Source organism: Carassius auratus, chromosome 42 (assembly GCF_003368295.1).
Source record: "Carassius auratus strain Wakin chromosome 42, ASM336829v1, whole genome shotgun sequence".
NCBI classification, from domain to species: Eukaryota; Metazoa; Chordata; class Actinopteri; order Cypriniformes; family Cyprinidae; genus Carassius; species Carassius auratus.
In genome coordinates this window covers 887,029-913,928 of record NC_039284.1, presented here as the reverse complement: position 1 = coordinate 913,928, position 26,900 = coordinate 887,029, and the positions used below count along the sequence as shown (strand labels likewise).

Genomic DNA, 26,900 nt, shown 5'->3' with positions numbered 1-26,900 from the left:
TTTGTCATTTAAAATTCTTTATGGATTTTTATTTTTAAACAGCACATTTTTAGGTTTTTAAATGTGACATACTGAACATACATTATGCCATTTGCATCTAGGGCAGCAACAAAAGTCCTCCACTTCTGTCTTTTTGGGTCAGATGGTGTTTGTTAAAAAGAAAATGCCAACATCACACAGCCTTGCGTCACTCCAGTCTTCACATGGAAACAATGGTTGCTTGGATCTGAAGCTGTTGTAAAATCTTTTGATGAGAAGGACAATGTCTTGTGGAATTTCATAAGAATGTAAGATACACCAGAGGCTTTCTCTGTGGATGCTATCAAAAGCTTTCTCAGAATCTACAAAGTTGATGTAAAATTGTCTCTGCCATTCCATGCACTGCTCAATGAAGTTCCACAGTACAAAAATCTGTACAGCCTCTTCCTTTCCGGAACCCTGTCTGTTTTTCTCTGAGATGTTGATGGATTATGATTTTCGCTAAGATTTTGCTTGGTATGAACAAAAGAGTTATTCCACACCAGTTGTTGCAGTTGCTAGATGTTACAGAGATCTATCAGTCTCTCTCCATTTTCATTCATAGTACCACAGCCCTCTCTTTCCATAGCACAAGGACTCCATGAAACAGATAGAGACAGGCTGGTTTATATGGACAGGTGCAAACGATGAAAGTGCAGACAGCTGAGTGAAAGTTACAGGTGTGCAATTAACAGTGATGAATGGGACAAAGGCTTGTGGGAAATGTAGTGCCTGCAGTGGGGTGACTATGGGGAAGTGAGACCACTAGTGAACACCCAGGGAAACACAGACCAGACACTGTGACATTACCCCCCCCCCCCCCCACCTGTAAGGAGCAGCTACCAGATGCTCCACCGAACACAAGAACAAACCAAGGAACACAGAGACCAGGAGGGAGGTGGACTGGTGGAGGATAAGAGGGAGGGATGGAGGGCCAGGTCCATAGAGGGAAACAGAGACTGGAAGTGAAAAAAAAAACAAAAAACAAAACAAAGAGGCCAGGAGGGAACAGAAAGTTCAGGGGCCCAGGGCAGAGCCAACAGGGCAGGAATCCAGGGTGGAGCAGGTGGAACTGGAGCCCACCGGCACAGAAGACCACCACAGGGGCATCGATGGCACAGGAGAGCAAGTCTGGTTAGGTAAGCCTGAAATAGAGAACATGAACAGGTTAAGGGTGGCCTCTGTGGCCTTGATGAGATGGTAGATGGGTTACATGGCCATGACAGGATAGGACGAGCGCTCAGGAAGTTCGGCTGAGACATGACGAGGCTCTGGAAGTTCAGCAGAGATGTGACGAGGCTCTGGAAGTTCAGCAGAGACCTGAAGAGGTTCTGGTATTTCAGCAGAGATGTAAAGAGGCTCGGATAGGTCCGTGGTGATTTGACTGGGTTCAAGAAGATCAACTGTGGCTTGACTTCATTCAGGAAGATCAACTGTGGATTCAACGGTGACTTGACTTGACTCATTAGGTCTAACTGTGGTTGGGCTTGACTCATGAGCGTTAATGGCGACTTGACCTTGCCCATGAAGATCACTGGTGACTTGACCTTGCCCATGAAGAACAATGCTGACTTGACCTTGCCCATGAAGAACAATGCTGACTTGACCTTGCCCATGAAGATCATTGGTGACTTGACCTTGCCCATGAAGAACACTGGTGACTTGACCTTACCCATGAAGATCATTGGTGACTTGACTTGTCTAACTGTGGTTTTGCTTGACTCATGTGTGTTAATGGTGACTTGACTCTGGAGGGTCAACAGGGACCTGACTCGACTCTGGAGGAGACACGGGGACCTGACTCGACTAAGAAAAGAAACTGAAAAGCCATGGGCTTCGTCTGAGTGGAGTGTCCTGATGTCAAACACTGTATGAATCTGTGAATCTGCTGTAGGTGGGGTGTGTTACAGATGGATTTCTGGGCTTCAGAGTTCAGCGTGTTTGTGTAAAGCACCAGCTATGATTGTAAACACTTGATTTTCATAGGCAGTTGTAATATGAACTTTCATGGCACTTTTTTTAATGAGACACCTGCATGTTTACATGCTTTTAATAGTTTTATGTAAGCACAAGTATACGCACAGCAGCAAGCAAAGTTTCAGAATAGCAAACCTTCCAAAGAACATACAAAGAGTCAGATGATGCATTTCTGCAATGATTAAACACAATCTAGCCACATTTTTCACTTTTCAAATATTGAATATGCATTTATAATGCGGGGGGGTTTGCTGTAAATATCCTATATATAGGCTATTATATAGTATTATAGTGGTCCAACATATTATGTTGTGTTTTTTCTTAATTTGTTTTCTTTTGGAATCACAGATCTGATTATTTTTTTTCATATAAGCAAGAAAAAAAAATATTTAAAGCGCAGTGACAATGCTATTAAGCATTTTTGACATAAGCTAATTTTATGTGTATATATAGGCTACCTTACTCTGTATTTCCGTGCTATCTGAAACACATCTCTGTGTACTTGTGGGCACTTTATTTGTGTGCAAGAACAGCGCGAGTATCGAATTGAGCTCACTTTCATTTCTTATTTTTGTTGTTTAAAATTGCTTGAACTTGGCAAATTAATCTGGGAATAACGTACGTGCCGAGCAGTATAGGATCTCGTCCGTATTTATCATGGCTCTACTGCAATCCGTTTAAACCCTAATACGTGACAGATCAGAGCAGAAAAGATCGTATTAGATTTATTTACTTAACATGAAAGATTTACTTATTTAGCATGAAATCATCAAATTGCTACTCCATATCAATCCCATAAAACTAAAATACTTAATAATAGGAACACTCATTAACACTAAATAAATAACAGAGTGTCATCTATACACATTTTTCCCAGAACGTTCTTGCAACCTGGTAGCAATTTTTCCACGGCCCGGGAAGTGGGTCGCTACCCGGGGGTTGGGAACCTCTGCCCTAGTGTTTATCTGCGTCTTATCTTGTTTCAAATGTTTATTTTATCATCATTTGCTATATCCAGCAAAGTAAACCAAAATATTAAAATTATCAGTATTTTCTGCAAGCTTTCTTCAAGATAAATGTTTTTAACAACAACATGAATGTACGGAAATGTCTGTGTCTATGCATAAATACAATGTGCGATCTGTGTGTCAAGAGCACTCATAGATGCATTATTATAATGGACTCATGCGTGCATGACTCCTGTATGCCACCGCAATCGTTTTTACCTTGATTCCAGTCTTCATCCATCAAAATGTTACTAGAAAACCATAGAGAAACCATAGTTTGCGTCTCATCTGGCAATACAGTGGTGGGATGTGTTGACAATCCATTCAGTCTGTACTTCACACAGTGCAATGTGTGAGGGCTCGCGCTCTTCAGAGACAATCAGAGACAAAAGAGTATGCCAGAGCTTGTGTTTGAAAGAGAAACATACTGGAATTAATAATTCACTGAAAACGCAACGCAAGTCTCTGTTCTCTTTGATGTAATCAGCCTGGTTTCCTTTAAATTAACGCTGTTTTGGACGGATTGTTTAACCACATTCGCTCTGACTCATTTGGAGTTTAGCAGCTAAAACTGATCTTATCGCAAGTAGAGAAGCAAAATTGGGTTAAAAGGTTAGAATAGAAACTGTGCTTTAGTAATTTTTGTTATCTGCGTCAAATTAGTTTAACGTGTTAAGGATTTTTAAAGTAATTGCATGCATTAATACGTTAACGATGATAGCCCTAATATATACATAATAAATATACACAGTACATACACATATATTATAGAAACAAAAATGTTTATTTTGGATGCGATTAATTGCAGTTAATCATTGCTCAGCACTAAAATTTATTTCAACAATTATAAATAGACATGCGTTGTGCTGCATCATAGTTTGTCTTTTGAAAAGAAAAAGAAAGAAAATAGGAATTGTGGCTATGTTGGGGGTTTCTTCAGAATGGGCATAGGACACTTCATCTCTTGTCTCTGCAGAGATGGAGATCAAGAGCACCACTCACAGAGTTACTCGAATTACTAAGCTGGACTGGCCGCAGTAGCAGGGGACCAAATGCTCGAAGCTTGATGATAGATTTCTGTCAGGTGTCTAAGGGGATGGAACTCATTGATGGTCTCTTCTCTTTGGTGATCTCCATGATGGGTTAACTCATTCATGGAGTAAGCCTTATTCTATCCATGTCTTTATGCCTTGGATTCAATTTATTTATCCATCATGGATGCAAAGGCATAGGGCTACACAATGATGCCCCGGGTGGAAGAGACGTTTGTGGGCTATCTCTTCACTGGGAGCTCATCCGCTCAACAAAAACAATGCTCCCACCAAGCCCTGTAGGTTGACATCCTCACTAGTGGGGTACTTGAGCACGAGTGGGGCCATTGTTCTCTGAACTTCACTGTGCCACAGACCTGTCTCTCTGTGTAACTAAGTATTTGGCTTGCACCACTGGCCATTCAATGGCCGCTGTGGTCTTCACGGAGAGGCACCTGAGGTTGAACCGCTTTCCGCCATATTTGGTGGCTCTGTCAACACAGTCAGTACCTCAGAACACCGAAACTTAAAAATCCTGCCACAACACAGGAACTTTCTGAGGTTCGCTTTTGGGGGCAAAGCTTACCAGTATCTGGTTCTTCCATTCAGCCTAGCCTAGTCACCCCGCACATACACAAAATGCATGGATGCAGCACTGGCTTCTCTTCGACTCCAGGGCATCCACATTTCAAATAAAATAGATGACTGGCTGATTTTGGCCCAGTTTTAAGAGCTTGCACTTCGACATCGGGATGTCATGCTATCTCATCTTAATTCTCCTGTCCAGAGGATAACGTATTTTGGGGTTGTATGGGAGTCGATCACGATGCGAACACAGCTGTTTCCTGCACTTGTCAGATCCATTCTAAACACCTTAAAGTATATCAAGCTAGGCTAGAAAGTTACCATCCATTATTTTGAAAGTGTTATGGGTCTCATGGATGCTGCATCCACGGTGATACCCTTGGGCCTCCTGCACATGAGACTGTTTTAGTTGTTGCTTAGAGCCACAGGATTTCATCTAAGGGCTAATCCCTGGAGGCAAATAAGGGTTACACGCCAGGGGCTTCGTACCCTTTCTATGTGGTTCAGACCCTGGTTTATGACTTTGGGTCCCACTGTAGGTGCATGTTGTCATCACAAGATGCTAGCAACAGAAACTTTCTTCACAGGTTTGGGTGTGCTCTTATATGAGAGTCCAGCCCAAGAGATCTGGAGAGGTTAACTTCTCGACTGACACATCAGTTAGGCTACACAGCAGGTTCTGCTTTGGGCACAAGACAGGTTACTGTCCCTCAGGTCGATTTACATTCCCTGGCATATGAATGTGGGAGCAGACTTGCTTTCCAGACAAGCTGTGCCAAATGGGAAATAGAAACACCATGCCGAAGTAATCAGTCAAAGCAGAGGAAAGATTTTAGAGGTAGACCTCTGCGTGCCAGGGCTCCCACCACTTGAATAAGTTATGCCCTCAGATGGCGTATTGTTGAAAGTTGGTTTATGACCGTTCCATTCTAAAATGATACAGTTTAATGATACACCTTAAATACAGTTATTCTTGAAGCCTTCTGCCATCCGCCATTTATGATACCGGAGCAGGAAAGACTCAAATTACTGTGTCTAATACATGCTCTTCAGATTTACATCCAGTGCACTAGCCAGTTGTATAAGTCGGAGCAGCTTTTCCTATGCTATGGGGACCGCAACCGGGGGCGGCTGCCATGAGACAAATAATGTCACATTGGGTGAGGGATGCTGTTGCCCTAGCCTATGAAGCTTTGCTTCTAGGAGATAGGGCCCATTCAACCAGGGGGATTGCACCCTCTATGCCTTTAGCATGAGATGTCCCCTTGCAGCAAGTGTGTGATGCGGCGATGTTACTGACTGTAACCCTGTTCTCTGAAATGGTGAGAACGAGATGCTGCACCTCAGTGCTGCACTGTAGGCATGCCTGGACATCCCTTCGGACAAAGGTATAGCCTGAATGTGTGTCTGTTTCAGTTTGATTTATAACCCAGCAGGTGCACATAATCAAATGACATCACCCACAGATGTTATTTAATCCAATTCTTGGCATGTTTGAAGAATGTGCGTCAAAACTAAACGAATAAAGAATGCTAATTTTCTTTAGATTATTACTAAAGAATGCATTATTGTAATGCAGCATCTCGTTCCACCTTTTTCAGGGAACAGGGTTACAGTCAAGTAACCCGAGACATATCATTCATAATAAGATCAGTGAAATGTATTTAGAAAACAGATGAATTTCATTTCATGCATTAAAAAACTTAATCTGAGTTTAAATTGTATTTGTTATTTGTGGTTTGTGTTCTCTTGTAGGATCACACACGTGCGATCAGTCCCATCATTGATGTGATCAGTCTGGATAATTTTGCCTACCTGGCCGCTTCTGCAGACCTGAGAGGAGGTGAGAGATCTCTCTGCTTTAGCACACACAAAAAAACAACTCTTTAATGTATCAATTTAATAATTTCTTTAACATTTGTTTCTGCCAGAATGCAGTATTTTTTACTTTGCATTTAGTTTGAGTTTTTTATTTTATTTTGATTGATATTGTTTGTAAAAAAACAAATTGACTTGTTTGTGTATATTTTGTTTGATATATATTGGTATATTTTTGTACAGCCAAGTATGGTGACCCATATTCAGAATTCGTGCTCTGCATTTAACCCATCCAAAGTGAACACGCACACAGTGAACACACACACACACACACACACTGTGAACACACACCCGGAGCAGTGGCCAGCCGTTTGTGCTGCGGCGCCCGGGGAGCAGTCGGGGGCTCAGTGCCTTGCTCAAAGGCACCTCAGTTGTGGTATTGCTAGCCTGAGACTCAAACCCACAACCTTAGTGTTAGGGGTCAAACTCTCTAACCACTAGGCCACAACTTCCCCTACACCCACTACAACTTAATGATCTTAATGATCCCATTTTCTGGTATTAGTTAAGTCTCACAGCAGCATTTTGAACATACTGAAGATGAATATCCAGAGATTGAACTAAATATAGGACTAAATATAAAGCATTGCAATAATCCACTCTTGTGGAAATGAAAGAATTCATAACAGTTTCTAGATCCTTGATGGAAAAGATAGGTTTCAATTCGGATAACTTTCTCAACTGAAAAAAAGATCCTTTCATAACACTGTTTACTTGGCAATCAAAGTGGATATCTGAGTCCTAATTACTCCTAAATTCTTCCCAAAACCATGCATGTTGTTTGACATTAGACCCAATGTAATAAACTCTGTCGTATCCTGATTTAATTGTAGGGAATTATTTGTTTAACAATCCTTTTCCCTCAGTCAAACACATAGAAAAAGTGGCAAATGATGTACAGTCAGTCATCTCACTCAAAAGGAAGGTACAGTTGTAAATCATCTGCATGCAAATTATAATTTATATTGTATTGCCCAAAAATCCACCGTAAAGGCAACATGTATAACAAAAACAGGTTTGGGCCAAGAATTGATCCCTGTGGAACAACCCAAGAGATAGGTGCAGGTCCAGAAAAAAATTGACCGATGTTTACATGTCCTGTCCTGCAAAAAAGAAGAAAACCACTGAAGGGCAACATTATTTGTCCCTACATGGTCTCTAAGGCGTTCTATTAAAATGAATTGAATATGAAATAAGATCTAGCTGCTTTAACAGCAACTTGATATTGTAATAGAGATTCTCAGAGGTTATCATAAGATACTTAACTTACCTCTAAGCCACTTATGCTCTTGCACACCGACAAACTTACATAAGATTCAGAGGGACATCATTTAACCACAGATTATGTTCACATGCGAGAATATTAGATCTCCTCTGAGTTTGAAGGAGTCATACTTTAGCAGCAATCACAATAATCTGGTTCATTTATAAAGTCTGATATACCAGCAGATATTTGGATTTTTTGCTTGGCTGATAAGTGTCGTTAGCATCCTTATTTTTATTTTTATTTATTTATTTTTGACAGTTGTGGTACTTTTATTTTGACATTTCTGAAAACGCCTGTATTCAGATTTTAAATGTTGGTGCACTATATCCCATTTGCTGCCATGTCATATTCATCTCATATGTAAAATTAGCGTTAACTGGTCTCTATTTGAGAAAATATGTTTCCCAGTGTGCATCGTGCTGTTAGCTTTTATTCAGGCTTTTAACTGTCTCTTTATATTATTAAATATACTATAACAGGATAACAGAATAAAGAAATCACTAAATGAATACTTTTATTTTCCAGGTTAATATTTTACAGTTAGTTATTTCAGTATAGTATGTGTAAAATAAATTAACAGCAATTGTTTTGCACATTGTTTAAATTACTTTATGCAGTACGTATGGCATCAGCCATCAAAAAAATCTGTCGATTGATTGTCTGATTGCTAAAAGATTAAAAATGACTGCATGTGTTGATGCCAGAAATAACTGCCTCACTTTTCCCCTCTGACGTCAGGTTTCGACTGGAGTTTACACTTCAAATGGGAGCAGATTCCTATAGAACAGAAAATGGCTAGAAACGACCCAACACAACCAATCAGGTCTCTCCCTCTCTCTTTATTAAAGTCTGATGTAATTAAAAATCTAGAATCTTATTTTAACCTATTTATAGTTTTAGAATCTTGAACACAAAGAAAGAACTTAACACATTGAAATTCAAACACCAGAAGCTTTTATAAACCTATAAGCATTGTATTACTGTAGTGGTCTCAGATGTTTGCACCACATAACATGTCCATACTGACCGCTGTCGTTGCAGGACTCCTGTGATTGCTGGAGGAATCTTTGTCATGGATAAAGGCTGGTTTAATCACCTGGGCCAGTACGACACTCACATGGACATCTGGGGTGGGGAGAACTTTGGTAAGTGACGTTCAGATGTATGATTTCCCTCCTCTGCTGTGAATGTGTTCAGGTGTCAAACACCCGGTGAACAGTTTAGCGTCAGAGATCATATAGCACTGCTAAAGCTGACTAAAGAAAAGTGTGTGTTTTGAGTGTCCTTACTAATACAGTCAAGCTTTTTTTATTGCAGTGTTTTTCTTATTTCATGACAATTGTAATAATATTTTTATTGTCTCTGATTTTACATCCATGCATAAATGCAGTTCTTTTCTGTTTCTCTCTGGTTCTCTTCCGTTGTGATGCTGTAGAGCTGTCGTTCAGAGTGTGGATGTGTGGCGGCAGTCTTGAGATCCTGCCTTGCAGTCGCGTGGGCCACGTCTTCAGGAAACGCCATCCTTATGACTTCCCAGAGGGCAACGCACTCACCTACATCAAGTAAATCGGCCTTTATAACTTGTAATCATATGATTTGCATGGCAGTGTATGAATGAATGGCTGTTATGTTTTCTGTGTGTGTTGTAGGAACACGCGGAGAGCTGCTGAGGTCTGGATGGATGAGTATAAACAGTATTACTATGCAGCAAGACCGTCAGCGCAGGGCAAGGCCTTCGGGAGGTCAGACGTCTCTCAAACCTTATGTTGATCTGGTTATAGTCGCGTGGTGGAATGCCTAATCTAAGGAAATAGTTGCATCTAAAATAAAATGTGTGTTGTTTGCTGGCCCTCGTGTCAGTCCAGAACTACAGTCCATCACTTTCTTGTATAGATGTTTAGAAGAATGATGTTATTTAAGATTTGTGTATTTGAATTGCATATAATTCCATATTATTTGGATTACACAGTTTTAAACTGATGAAGTTGATGTGATGTATATTTGTCAGTAAATAAATAAATAAAGCAGGTCAGATTTTTATGATAGTACTAATAAACTAAATGGGTTTTAAATACACAATGACCAGGGATACAGTATATGATTATCATCAATAAATCTACTTTGTATCAGTCTAAATGAATATTGCTTGTTCCACGGCTTGTCATATTTAAACCACGTTAATATATTTTAACTGAATAAATATAATTGTTTAATAAATGCATTTTGAACTAAACTGGATAGATGCAGTAATAAATGATAAACTATGCCTTGAGTGCCAAAATCATTCATTTATGACTCAAAAATATGCATCACATGATTGATATTGCCATGTTTATTATTTTGTTAATGTTAAAACTGTATTCCAAATGGATGGACATTTTATATGCAATTCAAATACATCCATCTTAAATTTAGGCTTATATATATATATATATATATATATATATATATATATATACTGTTCTCATATGAAATTTCATGATCAATACAGGGCTCAAAATGCCTATGCACTACTTCTATGGTTTTTGGAGCTTGACGGCCTCTGGTCACTAACTCAGTGAACACTCTACTAAATGTCTCTTTCTTTTATTTTTGGGTGAATCATCCCTTTAACTCTCTGTACAGTATTGCGGACCGGCTCGCACTGAGACGGAAGCTGAACTGTAACTCTTTCCGCTGGTATCTTGAGAATGTGTATCCTGAACTCAAGTGAGTCCCGTTCACTGGACTGTGTCTCTGGACTCTGATGGACTTTATATTTAACACTCTCAAGTCCCTCCTGAATGCGTTTCGTCTGTATTGCCTGTGTTTGTCAGAATCCCCGAGCAGGAAGTGGCGTACAGTCTCCTGAAGCAGGATGGCTTGTGTCTGGAGAGTCACGGTACGGACAGTCTGGGTTTGGCTGAGTGTAAGACCGCACCGAACATACCTGGCTCACAGGTGATGAGATGACTCACTGACAGTAGCTTTCTCGCTTACTTCAGAAACTACACTACAGCAGTAACCTCGTGTTAATAGTCATTCGTTACTTATCTTTTCACTGTTTGGCAATGCCACTGATGTCCTGATTATATTCTGATTCCCAAGATCTTTGTTTTGTTTACATTATTTTCACGTTTGCATATATATTCTGCAAGTTGCAATATATATTTTCATATATATTTGCCCGTCATTGTTTTGTTTTATTTACATTATTTTCAAGTTTGCATTTTTTCAAATATTTTGGCCACTGATTTCTTCATTTGATTCGGTTTGACTGAGGTAAAGTTTTGATATATTTACAGTAGGAAATTTACAAAATATCTTCATGGAACATGATCTTTAGTTAATATCCTAATGATTTTTGCATAAAATAAAAATGTATAATTTTGACCCATACAGTGTTTTTTTTTTTTTTTTTTTTTGGCTATTGCTAAAAAATTTAATTTTAATTTTAAATATACCCCAGCGGCCTAAGACTGGTTTTGTGCACCAGGGTCACAAATATATTTTTTATATATTTATTAAATGTAAATATTTATATTTAAATATATTATTAATTTTTCATATATTTTTGGCCATTAAAGGTTATTTTGTTTTGATTTGTGACTACTGCAAATAAAATATTCAATTTATTACATAATTGTTATTATTTAATTTATTACATAATTGCCTCATTAATACATGCATAATGTGCATTATAATTACAACACGCTCCATGTTCCATTGTTTTCACATTTGCATTTTTTTATATATAGTTTTATTTTCAAACTTTTGGTCATTAAAGGACATTGTTTTGTTTTGAGTTACACTTCATTGTAAGGTGATTTTGTTACAGTATTTATTATATATGTAAGCATGAGTAATATTAATTAACAACATGTACTTACTGTAAGATTAGAGTTCATATTAGGGTTTGGTTTAGGGTTAGTTGCATATAATTTAGCATAATTTACTGTTATTTTAGATTTTATTTTGTTTTAATTTTGGAAATTACAGATATGTGACCCTCAAGCACAAAAGTATCTTTATTTTCTCGATATTTAGATTTTTTTGCACCCTCAGATTCCAGATTTTCAAATAGTTGTATCTCGGTTATTTATTATTTATTATTGATTATTTATTTAGCTTTCAAATTATGTATACATCTCAATTTTAAAAAGAAAAATGACCCTTATGACTGGTTTTGCGGTCCAGGGTCACATACATCATCAGATATATTTTCAGTTACATAATCATACATTACATAACAATTCACGTTATTTTAATGTTTGCATTTTTTTATTTTTTTATTTTGTTTTTGGCCATTAAAGGTTTATATACCTGTACAAGTGTAATGTAATGCAGTAGGAGTTGTTTTGGAATGAGATATACAGTATAAATGTTATCAACTCCTTGAGAAGTAATAAACTAAAATAACTAAAAATGCAAATAAATAAACGAAGCCCAGTATTGTGTGACTTTGAGTGTGATTGCTGAACGAACTGTGATTTGTTACATATGTCTAGCAGCTCTCTAAACCTGCGTTTCTAACTCAATCATTGGTCCGTCCTGTTTCCTCAGAAGTGGACCCTGATTGAGCCTCAGATCCGTCAGCATGACCTGTGTCTGGCCATCACAGCCTTCACCGCAGGGTCAAAGGTCAGACTGGAGCCCTGCAACATCAAAGAGTCCAGACAGGTGTGTAATCTGATCAGCGACTGAGATCTCGATGTCTGCTGGCTTCAGCTCTATTCTCAGTTTCTGTGGAAGTTAAGTAAGTTGTAGTGATATATTCTGTTGCCATGTCAGGTCGAATGTTGAATGTTGTCGCTCTGTCTCCTCACATCCCTCTGATAAATGCTGCGGTCGATCTGAAACACAGCAGACAGGCTCACGGACACAAACACATATCTTCACATAAGCCCACTGCATATGGTTCCACTCACAAACTTAGTTAGCCTCGCTGGATAGGCTTTTATCTTTTCTTTCTTTCTTCTTCTGCATTTTTCATCAGCCTGACCTCTGCTCCTGTCCACTCATTCATGCTCGGCTCATTTGTGATTATCTCCTGAAGTCTGAACATCCCTCACAATCAGATCATGGTCAATTAGTGATTAATTAGATTAATTAGATCAGATTTGAATCTAATAACAACCCTTATATATATATTTGTTTAAATAATCAACTCATTTTCATTTAGTTTACCTTGATAACTATTGAAAATAACAAACACAAAACTTCAACTAATACACTGTTATAGTTTTTGTTAATTTTTTGAAAGAGAGTTTATTTTAATATTATTTTCCCTTTAATTGTGTTGTGTTTTTGTCATTTTTATTAGTTTTAGTTTTTCTTTAAAAATTTGATAAATGTTTTTTTTTAAAACTTGTCAGTATTAGTTTTTATTTTATTAGTTTTAATTTATATAGTTTAATTTAGTACTCCAGTCTACACTAGGCAGCTAGGCATTTGGCAGCTAGTTGAAAAAAATAAAAAATAAATAAATATTCACTGAAAAAAACAATATATATATATATATATATATATATATATATATATATATATATATATATATATATATATATATATATATATATATATATATATATATATATATATATATATATATATATATATAATTTTTTTTTTTTTTCAGTGAATATTTATTTTTATTTCAAGAAAGTAGTTTGTTTGTTTGTTTTAGTTAATGATAATAAACCTAGTTGAAAATTCTATTCAGACATGCCTCAGATTCTGGTAACAGGGTTGCAAAACCTGCAAATAACATTCAAAATAAATGTAATATGAAACATGATTAATAGTTTGACCTTTAGATGACTTCTGTTTTCTTTCACTGATAATTTCATGAAGAGGAAGAAGAGCGATTCTAATGCACTTTTCTGTGCTTTATTTGTGGGATGTGTGTTCAGTGTGTGAATGTAGATCTGCTTCGCTGTAAAAGGAATTAACTCTTCGTTTCCCTCCGTCTCTCTGTAGAAGTGGAAGCCCAGAGGTCCAGCGCTGCAGCACATGATCAGCGGCTTGTGTCTGGACAGCCAGCCTCCTTCAGGCCCTCCGCTGGTCACACAGTGCCGCCCACAGGTGTCCAGCCAATCCTGGGAGCCGCAGCTGGTCACCTGACTCTGACAGCTGCAGGGAGGGCGGGGAAAGGGGAGGAGTTTAGTCAGGTCGCTGCGCTCGAGCTGTAGGAGCCAAAGGAAAACATTTGCACACTGTTTTAGTTGAAGGTGCTGCTCTCAAACCAATCGAACACGACCCCGTCCAAAACATCTGACCTCATATCTTTAGCATGGAACAGCTGGAGAGGGAGAAGCAACATTTCGGACATGTCCATGAAGTTCACACTGCATGCTTTTGTCAGTTGACAGGAGGGCTTTGTGATATCTTGGGTTATCTTTCTAAAGGTTGTGTAAAGGACTCAAATGCCAGAAAAAAAAGATATGTATATAAACGCCTTTAACTAGCTTTCAGACCCATAAGCTGTATATTCCCTCTGAGACTGTGGTGTGTGCAGCGTAGGCTTCAGTAGCTGTTCTCATCAAGCTCTGAGCTCTTATTCTATCACTGTGGAAGGTTACGGTTGATTTGTTCAGTATTAATGGGATGAAGTGCAATGCCTTGAGATGAATCCCCGTATACTGTGGACAGAAGTCAGAGATTAGCAGTCGACTCAAGTGCTGGCTTTACTTGAAGATGATGGAGAAGAGCTGTAAGCAGGAAGATCCACTGAACAATAAAATAACCCAATGTTTTATCAGAAAAGCATTGTGATGTCACATTAGATGTGGTGTAAAGCGCTGTTATTCTGCATACTGTACATCAGCTCAATGAAAAGGCATCTGCGAGCATGTCAAGCCCAAAGACTGTTTTTCCTCTGTCTTATTGGTTTGCCTTTTGAAACTTTGTATTTACTTGAAGCGAAACCATTTTTCATGCGCTAGAAAGCAGTTACATTGTTTGAAAAATAAAGATTAAGACCAAAAAAATAAAAATAAACAATCTAAGAGATGTTGAGTTTGTTTGCTTTGAATGGCACAGTAAAAGAGTCACAAACTGCAGACTGTGAGACGTTTAAAACATTAGATTAAATCTACATTATTTTACACATCAGAATAAACAGAAAATAGTACACACTTATGAAACGTGTATAAACACAACTAAAATTTGTGCATATATTCATTTTATTTATTAAACTTGTTTAGTTGATTTTCTATAATTATTTAAATTTCCAAAACACTTCACAAAAACATGTCTTTTCAATCGCAGCAAAGCGCTGGATCACAAACTGTCTTTGTGGCAGCTTTCAGTTTATATAAGAAGGTTTGACTGATTTGCATGTAAAGTAGGTATGCAGTTCAGTATGAGTTACAAGGATTTGCTGTAAAAGAGATTTGTGTGGAAAAAAAATAACCAATAATAATAATAAAAAAAAGCGTATATGTTTTGTTTATGTTGAAAAACTTCAGGTTTAATCATATTTAATATATTTATTAAATAAAAGTGTTCATGTGAACAAGGCAGTAGTAAAAGTGTTGTAAAATGTCACGAGGATATAAACTGCATCCTGCATGAATGACGTCAGTCTGCTGTGATGCACTGAGTGACCAGCAGAGGTCAGGCCTTCATCACAAACACACAGCACACGTCATCAAACTCGGCGTGACGTCAACTGATTCAAGTTTCATGACCAGACATTTATAGATTACAAACATTTTAGGAACCAGCCCTGAAAACAGAAGTTTAATACTTGCATGGACACTTCCACTAAGTACAGTCAGCTAATAGATTCACAAATATGTTCAAGGAAATTGTTTTTATAATAACCTACCAATAACATAACACACACACACACACACACACACACAATGACTCAACTGATGCCTATGTCATATATTCCAGTCAGTGTTTTAGCAACTGTGTCCCTCCCTACAGTTCTTCCAGTCGGTCAGCATCAGATGTTGATAGTTTAAGGTCAGCACCAGGGCATTGTGACCGATGGATCACATGTGCCTCACCAGCTGCTCACTGATACATATTTACATGTACAGACACATTAGCGCCGTGTTCCTCACACCTTCTCTGGTCATAATCGACTGAAGGCAGTGAATGAGCTCAGTCAGCGGGTGAGAGACAGGTGAGATAGACGGGCACGACAGGCTCGACAGCTTTAGAGAGATGTGTGTGCATTCCATGCATTCCTGAGCTCTGCTGCACCGTGAAGACCAGGCGAATACTGAAGAACCTTCATGTTATACTGCCACATCTTCTTTTCTTTCAATGACAAACCTTGACTTGATAGGTTGTGCCGGTCTTCCTGGAAGTCCAGCTGATTTGCTGTTGTACAGTCACAGGGATGCACAATGTGTGTGTGTGTGACTGTAGAAGTATCTGCAAATCTTTGCATTGTTATTATCTGGCTGATATTGGAAGCAGATGACAAACGGACTCATCTTCAGTTCAGATTATATATTAATTTTCTATGCCAGGAGACAGAGGTGTTTAACTTTTATCCATAGGATCTCCAGCAAATTCTGATGTTTTGATGCTTGATTTTGAAACACGATATTCTGGAGTGGAGCTTTACCTTGAACACTGTGAGAAAAACAGAGAAGAGATAGATTTATGTCATCCAGCCAGTTATTGGCCATCACAAATTATTGTTAAAATACAATAAATGTTTTTAAACAAATAAAACATTTGATATTGAAAGAAGTTAGTTTTGTTTTTACTTGTAAATCAACAAAAAAGTCAAGTAATTCAATGCATTTGTGATTTCATATTCACTCGAATATGAAAGAAGAAATTGTCACCATAGGTTTCTACAAGGTTATTTTTTCCACAATTATACAGTCTGCCATATTTGTAATTAAATGCACAATGTATATATATATATATATATATATATATATATACAGTATATGCACACATATAATTGGGCGGGGCTGTGGATGCTCCGCCCAGGCGGATTGTTTATGTTATGAATAATTAATGAGCGCTCGTGTCAGACTGTGACCCGCCCAGCAGCGCAGATCAGCGGCTGACGGCTGCCTGAACCCAACGGCCACTCACTCACACATACACAGGTGAAGAGTTACACTAGGATCCATCCATATCTTGAGGAATACAATATTTTATTTTCCTGGTCGTGTAAATCTCCGAATCCCTCTGATCTTCTGTGGATACGAGCAGCTCATCTACCAGCCGCTGAACAGGTGAGTCGACGCACCTTTACCTTTCTGTCTGAACGGAGACTCTGTGAGGAGTGTGAGGATGTTACAGTAATAAAACTGATGATGATGATTATTAAAACGACGGCTGAAGATGTTGCTGTTAGCCAGCTAACGAGCTAACTGACTGTTTGACTTTGACTTCATAACGTAGCATCCGGCTAAGTCAGCTGCTAAAACCGGCCACTAGCGAGATAAAATGACTCAAACTAGTGTTTCGTACGAATAACACGGTTTCCCGGGTGTTTAGTGTGTTTCGTGTGGAGGGTTAAGCTTGGGTTAACCGGTTTGTTGGGTCGGGCAGTTTGTTGAAGAGTTGCTAGCACAGCTAGCCGGTTAGCAGCTCACCTGCCGCTGATTCACAACACTGACTCCTCTATTACACTCTCAGGTACTGTGTTATTATCAACACATGAGCACAGCGAGATCCTTCTGTTAGGAGTTCATTAGCTGCCTGTTGACACGTACAGGACTGTAATTTACTCTAAATATATCGTGGGTTGGTGCTGCTGGAGTTATTGAGCTTAGGGTGACATAAGTCAGGAACTTAAGCTCTTTTTATGTCTCTGTGATCCTCGGTTTGCTGCTCCATCACAGACAGCCGTGTGTGTGTCTGTCACACTCCAGAAGGATGGTTTGGTGTGAGAGTCGTGATTATATCTTAGTCTACAGCACAACTAATTAGTCTGGGAGTCACTTCTATCTCCTAGCAGCATCATGGGTCAGCCTGGAACATACCTTTCAGAAGAATCACACTTTTTATTTAATCTTTAGCCAAAATATTAAAGAAGATCTATATAAAAAATGTATATGTTGTTTGTCTTGCATAGTGTTTGACACAACAGGCTTTTATGGCTCATAGTAAGATACAGTAAGAATATGGAGGAAAAAAACACCCCAGTTTCATTCAAATAACCAAATAAACATTTATCAAAAATCCTGATGATCGGGGTCTAAGACTCTAAAAAGAAAGATGTCTGGAGAATCAAGTAAAGCTGAAGTGTCCTTGAAATAATACTCATGATATCAAAGTAATTACCTTTATTTTATAAACGTCCATTAAGATTTGACAGCATAAAGACACGTTAAGCTGAGCTGAAGGGCGACGTTTCTACAATTATACAAAAAGACATTTTGCTAAAAAAAAACAGTCTAAACTCCCAATCAGTCGACAGATGGCATGTAGTAGAAGTTTGGATCATTAAGAGGCCATATATCTGTATATTAAATATGATACAGTAGTCTTTAGAGGTCATGACCTGTGGTCTTAGTCCTGGTCTCTGCTGCCTTCTGCTTATATTTCAACGTTGATTGTGCACTTAATGTGCTAATTACACAAGGATTAATGACTCACTGCCACATCAGTTCTGCCATAGTTCAACTTCCTAGATGGATCTACACGAATACCAACCAGCCAGTGTTGGATTTCCATTGAAAACGAGCAGGTTTTGTTGTAACCGAGACTGGTTACGAGGGTTTGGCTTTACCCGAGGTGTGATGGCATTCAGAAATCAGTGCATGCAGTTGGTGAGTCATCTGAATGAGAGTCGCTGTCAAACGACACACTTAAGAAGGGTTTTTGTGGGATGAAGTCATTGGTCATTTCCTTATACAGGTTACGCTGTCAAGATAGAAATCTGATCGTATCTGTTTACTAGCTTTGGTTCCAGCAGTCCTGGGCAGCTCAGCGGTTAATCATTAGCACATCCGAAACTCTGTACTCTGGTCGGGTTATGTTTGATATGATTGTGCTCAAGGTTGTACAGTTTTGCATGTGTAACCCTAATAAAAGGACTCATGATTTATGCAGTCATGAAAATGTTACGTTGTTTTTTTTTTTGAAGAAGGCTGTAGATCGCTCTCCTTTCTGTTGTGGATGATCAGGTCTTGGCTCCATTCTCAGATTCTCTGTTGTAAAGCCACGGCGCGGGTCGAATGGATGTGAGTTATTACTGCTGTTTCTGCACATGGACTTTGGCCTGGGATAGGTCCAGTTTTCGGACTTAGTGCTGACATCACTTTCAATGACAGCACATTTATGAAATGTTAGCTGGGAATCCAGCCATACCTCTTTTTAAAGCAAAACGGTGCTGGTGTTTGCTCGGGGGATCTGCGAATCTCCTCCAGAACCAGATCACTTCAACTTTTTAAGTAATTTATTTAACCCCGTCTATTTGATGACAGTCAGAAGTTATTAAAATCAGGATGGAACAGATGCAGTGACAGATGATTCCTACCATATTGTGATGCGAAACAGGAAAAGGACCAAAAAAAATTGGTTTAAACCATTGGTTGTTGATTGGATGAGGCAGATGTGAATGAGATTGTGCAGTTGATTGAAAGAAAGGGGCGGAGTTTAAGATAACTATATGATTCAAGTCTTGATAATAAATACTGCATGTTGGCCCGGGGCCGGCCTGAAATACTCTCTGTTCAGTTGAAGGATTTGTCACTGCTGCGTCGGCACATATGTTTATCATTAGCCTTGCCAGTTTAAACATTCAATTGATTTTATAGCTTTTAAGCGCAAGAAGACGTGCCAGAGAACTGAATTCAGTACTCTTGCGCTGTGTGAACCCCGAATAAAGCTCTCTCTCACAACTTCTTGCACTTTAACAGACAATTACACCTGGCCAGTTTTGAGTAGTGTTGAGCACATTGATTGGAGAAGCCATTTAACAGGAAGATCCAGTTGTGAAATTTTGATTAAAAATGACGAGGTCCAAAACAGTGACGCATTCATAAAACCTTTATGATATGATCAATGATTGTCAATGATTTTCATTTAATGTCGACTTTAAATACTACACATATCCACTAAAAACCAATGTCTTTGCTAAAAAAATTAAAAAATAAAAAAAGTTTATTTACTCCAAAATTGTTGTTGTGAATTTTATGAGTGGTGGCTCTCAATCAGTTTCATTTCAAATTAGCAAGCATTACACATACTAAATGTAACTTATTCTGCTCTTTCTCATGATCCACTCCTATCCAAAGCATGATGGGAACTTTAACTCCACTGCCCAAGAGTTTCATGAAGATTTATCTATAACTTAGAAAATTCATCAGGCTGTTTTAGGCCTCTGGTTGGCGTTTTTCCCTTCAATGCATGACTTTGAAAGACATTCGAAAGGACTCATGATGTAGCCTTGAAATGAACCTTCATCAGACTTATCAGCATGCAGAATAATGCTCATCATAATTAAGTCTTAAGCATCATTAATGCCTTGCTAACAGAGACATCTGTATCTGTAGGTATTATGCAGACTATCTGCACTCGTTTTACATGAACAGTGCTGGTGTTAATGAGAGCTCTTGACTTTAATAGCGTGTTGAAATCTGCCTGTAGCCTCACCCATCAGCATGTCGCAAGAGGAAGAACGATCCGCTCGCTCACATTGAGACATTCCTGCGAAACTGGTCATTGCTGATGTCATTACAAACCAATTCATGTTGCAGAAACTGTACCTGACGTCTGAAACTTCAGCATTGAGCTCTTGACACCAGAAGTCTGCAGATGCTTTCCCAGTTCCCACAGGATGTTGTGAGTCTGTGGGATGAACCTCAGCCTGTCTAAGGAGGCACAGAAGACAATTCTGTACATTAACAATTGAAATTTAGATTGGACCTTTTTTAGTTGTGATCGTGTCAGCCTCTACGCCACAATCTATTATATTGTGAGCAATGTACAAACTTTTTCTTACATTTTTGAAAAAATTTACACGCATATCTACTCATATATATATATATATATATATATATATATATATATATATATATATATATATATATATATATATATATATATATATATATACATACATACCCACACGTATAAAAATTGTGACCTCTCACTAAATTTGAATTAATGGACATAAAAGGAATATTTAAAATCATATTTACTTAAAGGTATATAAAAATTATATATAAACGGTATGAAAATTATACAAAAATTTGAAAAGAAACATTTGTCACTCTTCCCAGAGAGCTCACACACGTTACTCCTATCAGCTTCTGAGATGTGAGTGAATCTGGCTTATTGTCTTTTAAAGGGGTCACATGACCTTGCTAAAAAAACATTATTTTGTGTATTTGGTGTAATGCAATGTGTTTATGCTGTTTAAGGTAAAAAAAAAAAACATTATTTTCCACACATTGTACATTATTGTTGCTCCTCTATGCCCCATCTTTCTGAAACGAGTTGTATTTTACAAAGCTCATCGTTCTGAAAAACAAAGGTGTGCTCTGATTGGCCAGCTATCCAGTGCGTTGTGATTGGCCGAATACCTGAAGTGTGTGACTGCTAGGGCTGGGCGATATGGAGCAAAAAATATATCTCGATATATTTTGCTATATCTCGATATACGATATATATCTCGATATCTTTACAGGAAAAATAACCCCCAAAAAACTACTGCAAAAACAAATATGGCAAATATTACATGTTAAGGGGCCTATGAAACATTTTATTTTTTTCTTCACCATATGTTTTATTGTTACCTAATTCTGTGTTTTAGCATGTGCAATTATTTAAATGCATAAAAACAACTTAATTAGTTAAAAACAATTCTTAAAATAGCCTTATGTGAAATGTTTTTTTCCCTTCAGAAATTCTGTGTATTTACATTTTTCTGATTATCAAATGAAGGCATAAAACATTCATTTAATTGATCTTTTAATTATTTAAAATTAGGCAAACTTTATTTTTTGGTAAACTATTAAAAATAAAACATGGGAGAAATGTTGTGTGATTATTCCTTCGTTTCATTTTAATAGTAGTAGTAGTAGTGGGCTATCTACATTCTGCTGTACAATAGTAATAGATTTCTGTCAAATACTTTTATTTTGACGGGTTTACCTTTACAGTTCTGTGTATGTGATACCACAGTCTATGATGTGATATGAGCTAGTCTTACTCAAATCAAACGGTCAGATGCTCATGAAATGACTCTCAGTGCAGTTCTGGAGATGTTCCTCATGTGTTCACGTCTTTATTTAGAGAGAGGAAAGACAATGAAATCAGCGCGAGCGTTATGCGAGCTTCCGTGTTTAATGAATGAAGACGCGCTTCTGCTCCATTCGTTAACACAGACACGCAGAACATGCAGGATTCATATTTAAATAGACTTTTCCGGGTTAATATTTGCAGATATTAGTCCATTTCGCGATTTGATGTAAGTGCATGACCGACTTTTGATTAATTCATTTAAAATTTGACCAATTCCGTGACATTCCACGTTAAACTGTAAATTCCATTTTTATGACTGGATTCCGCGATTCCGTCCGCGTTTCATTGGGCCCTACAGTAGACATCTGCCTGCCGTTCGCCCTACGCCTTAAAAATGAAGTATCTCCATATAATGGAGCCAGTTGTCTTTTTTTTTTTTTTTTTTTTTTGACTAGTTCTCTACACGCGAGGTGAGAGGGGACAAAAGCAAGGAGGCGGGGGGCGAGCGAGCGGGGGCGAGCACGGCACAGGGAAGGCAAACAAGCAAAGTGGCGGAATCAGAATATAAACAATATATCGATATATACGATATGTCAAAATCCATATCGTGTTTAAAAATATCTCGATATATTTTAAATATCGAGATATCGCCCACCCCTAGTGACTGCAATGTTACGTACCTCACCATACTGTGGAGAGAAAACCAATAAAACCCATTACAAAAGAGGCATTTGTTGCATCCAGTGGGGACATGATTACTGATTATAATATTTTAATGCATTGCGTTGCGTATCAAGCCATGTAAACATAAAACTATTTGTCTGCATTTGTGATTGGAGAAACAACAAACAACATGTGCTACTCTCTACTGCTCAAAACTCATAAAAACGTACCTACAGACTGTGAGTCTGAACAGCCCGCATTGTAGGTTCAGGAAACACTCCTCTGTTAAATGTGTTGCACACTCACAAATATTTGGGTTGTAAATACAACTTAACCACTGATTTCTAGTTGTGACCTCTATTAGAAGGCCAAACAAAGTAGTTTCGCTTTCACAACAACAGCAGCAACAATACTACAGCGAGAATCAAAGTCACTCCTCCTTTCTTTGTGTGAACATCTAGTTATGCAAATCTTTCCACACAGTGACGTAGACTTGTGGGGGCGTATTTAAACGAAGTGTTTTAGGATGGCGTGGACATGTCTTAAATGTTCTAAAAAATATCTCTTTGGGTTTGAGATTTTAGTCTTTGCAACTTTAAAGCTGCAGTAGGTAACTTTTGTAAATATATATTTTTTACATATTTGTTAAACCTGTCATTATGTCGTGACAGTAGAATATGAGACAAATAATCTGTGAAAAAATCAATCTCCTCTGGCTCCTCCCAGTGGTCCTTTTGCCATTTGCAGTTACGGACCGCTCCCGGTAAGAAACAACCAATCAGAGCTGCGGTCCGTAACTTTGTTTGTAGAATGTAGAAAAATGCATATAATAAGCGAGTACACCATGAATCCATTTTCCAAACTGTGTTTTTAGCTTGTCATGAATCACTAGGGTGCAGCTATAATAAGTGTTTATATTCGGACTATTTTAGATTGCTTCGGGGGTACCGCGGCGGAGTAACCCAGTACCTTTGTGATTCTTCATAGACATAATCAGAGAGAATAGATCCGGCTACGATGTTCTTCCGCAAGACGCAAGCAGTTCTGTTTATTAACCGCTAGAGCGTCAAAAGTTCCCTACCGCAGCTTTAAGGATCTTATCTGTGCAAGAACAGCTTGTAACACTCTAAAGAGTAAGGAGAACTTGAAATCGCATCATATGACATCTTTCACATTATCACGATATACAAAACATTCTCTCATTTTCTGTTGTGAGCAAATATATTGCAAATATATCCCAGTAATACTTTTATGGAGCTTTTTTGTCCTTGTTTTGTTGTGTGGAAAAGAGCAACCTGAACATTCTACTAAACATCTCCTTTGTGTTCTGCAGAGAAAGTAGGTTTCATTTTGGGGTGAACTGTGCCTTTTCATATGGAGTTCTTATATAAGAGACCTTTGTGAATGTGTAAATGTGAAAGGGATGATTCGGTGCTGTAAGCTTCTCGATAGTGAAGCTAATTATCACCATAAGAGTGTTAATCAGCTGTGTTAAAGCAGGCTCTGCAGTTTTAAGAGCGCAGTGCTCTGTTCTCTGCATGATTATCATCAGCCTCATGCTCAAGGACAGCCGTGCGCTAATCTGCAACCTGTGGCACACCGTGATATCTTCTCAATAACCTGCACACGTAACGTCCTGTGGCTCGCAGCTTTGACGCTGCTTTCCTCGTCAGCATCAGCAGTGACGGGGTACGAGAGCACGGATGCATGCAGGGAAGCCTCCTCAGCCGGTGCGCTCAGATTTTGGCTGGGTGTCAGAAGCTGGCTTGATCGTGGCGGAGGCCAGAGAGCTTACTGAAGGCTCCTCGCTGTCATGAAATCTGTTCTGTTTGCTGCATCACGGTTCGCTAGCAATCTCCACACTGCCTGTCGCAGGACGGGTTGTGTAACACGAGGCCTGTTGCGCTGTGCTGCTTTCGCTAGCATCGCTGTTGTCGTTACTGCTTTTGCAACTGAGGTGAAGTCAGGATGTTTCCTGTGGTTTGTTTACCGGCAGAGCGTTTCTATTTACAGGTTTTGTCATGCATCGTTTGAGCTTCCTTTAGTCGATCTCAGTTTAGTCACAATTATTGCAAAACATGCAGTTTTTTTTATTTATTCTAGGCTATATTGAAAAAATGCAGCTCTGCGTTGTTGGCTGAAGATTGCTGATGTAGACGTTTGTTTCAACACTGATGATTCAAACACACACACAAGCACATACTGTGATTTCCAAGAGCTCGCTCACTCCTCCCCTCCCTCAGATAAGACGAGAGTAACGTGGGAAGAATGTGCATTCCTTTCCTTAGGAGGAGGAGGACGAGGAGGAGGGGACGGCAGTCTGGAGAGGAGTGTGTTTCCTCTGCCTCTCATCAGTGGACTGCCTTCAGCCGATCAGGCTTTTATCAGATCCAGGCCTGTGAGATGAGTCACATCCATGTCTGCGTGCTCCTCTCACACCCTTCCCATTGAAAGGGTGACGGTGACTAGAAACAGCAGGCGCTCTGCTGGTAGAAGAGGGTGCACGGGACCTGATCGAGTCAACTGGGCGCACCTGTCCTCGGTTAGTGATCAGTGTTCGGCTGGAGTCCCTGAGACGCCACTGAGACTGATCAGAGCTTCATCCAGCAGCAGAGCTCCCGGCTCGCACGCTTTTTAATGAGCGCATTGCTTCAAAGCAATCAAAACTCTACGGTCTGTGCCGCTGGGTAATTTTCCATTATTTGGACTTCTTTTGCTCCACTGGACGCATTTGTCCGTGATCTCTCACTGGCTTCTCATGCAGTACAGTCTCCATTGTCTTGGACGACAGACAATGAGTTCTTTGAGTTTGTTCAGAGATTGTGGGCCTGGAGGGAGAGAGATGGCCAGATTGGTGGCTTCAGGTGTCACTCAGGCGCGCCGCAGTCACCCAGAAGGAGAATGGTGGATACCACAGGCCTCATCGGGCCTCCTTGAGCGGTCAGACTGGTTGGACGGGGTGTGATGAAATTCTCTCTCTGGTTTGAACGAGTGTGCTATGAGTCACACAGGCTTCTGTTACCTGTTCTTCTTATAGCAGCATTTATTTTCTGCTTTGGTTGTGTTTGAATGAAGTTTTTACAAACGCTTATTGCTTACACCAGTGGTCCCCAATCCTGGTCCTGGAGGACCCCAACACTGCACATTTGAGATGTCTCTCTATTCAAACACACCTGATTCAACTCATCAGTGAAGACTCCAAGACCTCAAATGTGTGTGACAGATAAGAGAAACAGTGAAAGCGTGCAGTTTTGGGGTCCTCCAGGTCCAGGATTGGGAACCACTGGCTTACACCAAACATGACTTTGTGAAGCTGTAGCTGTTGAAGTCATAGGACAATCTCACTGCTTTACTAATTATATAATTATTCATATAATATAATTATTTTATAACTTTTTTTTTAAGATGCATCACATTTTTCTTCCATGTTTTAATTGTAACTGTGAACTTCTGTCATGCAGCATGTTGTTTGCCAAAACTAAAAGGAATTACAATTTTCATATTAAAAGATTATTTAAATTGTTAATGTGTTATGCCTTCATTTCATTACCACAGTTTTTGATAATAATTGAACATTTCAGAAAACATGATACCAAAATGTTTATTAAATTGCAAGTAGACAATTAAAATGGAATCTAGAAATATTAAAATGAATTTTTTTTTATACATTTAGGAAAAATAAAAAATTTCATAAGGCTCTAAAAATTTATTTTTGATTTAAACATTTAAAAGTTTTTGCATTATTTTAATTATGACAGTTATACCCCCCCTATATGATTTTTTCCTACTGGTGCAAAATATATTGTCTCTTTCCTTAAATGTATTTTGTGAAAGATGACCCACACATGTACTTGGCAGTTTGTGTGTGTGTGTGTGTGTGTGTGTGTGTGTGTGAATCTCACCCATGTGCAATTAGAATATTAAGGTTTTCAATCTGGTCAGTGGTCTTTTGTTATCTGAAGGATTAGGTGCAGGCATAAGAATGGGTTGCTGGTTTCAATCAGGATGGATGGGTTGTCTGATTTTAGTCCCAGGTTTCAGATGTATTTGTTGCTGGACTGGCAGAGCCTGAATAAAACATGAGTCGAGCCATCGGAGAGACTCTGGTTTCAGTAGGACATTTAACAAACCGTTGACTCTGAGCAGACCTGCTTGAGCTCCTTTAAGATCATCGACATAACCTTTGGCTGATGGGGCAGACTACTACTGTACATCAGACGCAGGGCTCATACTGTACATGGGTCCACGTCACCACATGTCCACTCTCTTCTTTATTCAGTGAAGGGTTTGGGGTGTTTAAATAGGACAGACTTTAAT

The 26,900-nt window shown here is 38.7% G+C and overlaps 2 protein-coding genes across 6 annotated transcripts in view; both read left to right on the top strand.

The window, feature by feature from the left end:
- LOC113060388 (polypeptide N-acetylgalactosaminyltransferase 16-like) overlaps nucleotides 1-14,753 on the top strand; it is a 28,739-nt gene extending 13,986 nt beyond the window's left edge. The window contains exons 7-15 of one of the 2 annotated variants that reach the window (XM_026229265.1): nucleotides 6,374-6,461; nucleotides 8,502-8,586; nucleotides 8,805-8,908; nucleotides 9,199-9,325; nucleotides 9,413-9,505; nucleotides 10,389-10,472; nucleotides 10,580-10,703; nucleotides 12,306-12,422; nucleotides 13,722-14,753. In XM_026229265.1, the coding sequence (XP_026085050.1) occupies nucleotides 6,374-6,461; nucleotides 8,502-8,586; nucleotides 8,805-8,908; nucleotides 9,199-9,325; nucleotides 9,413-9,505; nucleotides 10,389-10,472; nucleotides 10,580-10,703; nucleotides 12,306-12,422; nucleotides 13,722-13,865 (966 nt within the window). In that variant the 3' untranslated portion in view covers nucleotides 13,866-14,753. The remainder of the gene's footprint in view (nucleotides 1-6,373; nucleotides 6,462-8,501; nucleotides 8,587-8,804; nucleotides 8,909-9,198; nucleotides 9,326-9,412; nucleotides 9,506-10,388; nucleotides 10,473-10,579; nucleotides 10,704-12,305; nucleotides 12,423-13,721) is intronic. The other variant, XM_026229266.1, reaches the window with a different exon arrangement.
- A 1,993-nt stretch (nucleotides 14,754-16,746) lies between these two features.
- The window catches only part of LOC113060387 (protein numb homolog), a 44,320-nt gene continuing 34,166 nt past the window's right edge, over nucleotides 16,747-26,900 (top strand). For all 4 annotated transcript variants that reach the window (XM_026229264.1, XM_026229262.1, XM_026229263.1 and 1 more), the window contains exon 1: nucleotides 16,747-16,957. The gene's annotated coding sequence lies outside the window, so the exon portion shown is untranslated. The remainder of the gene's footprint in view (nucleotides 16,958-26,900) is intronic.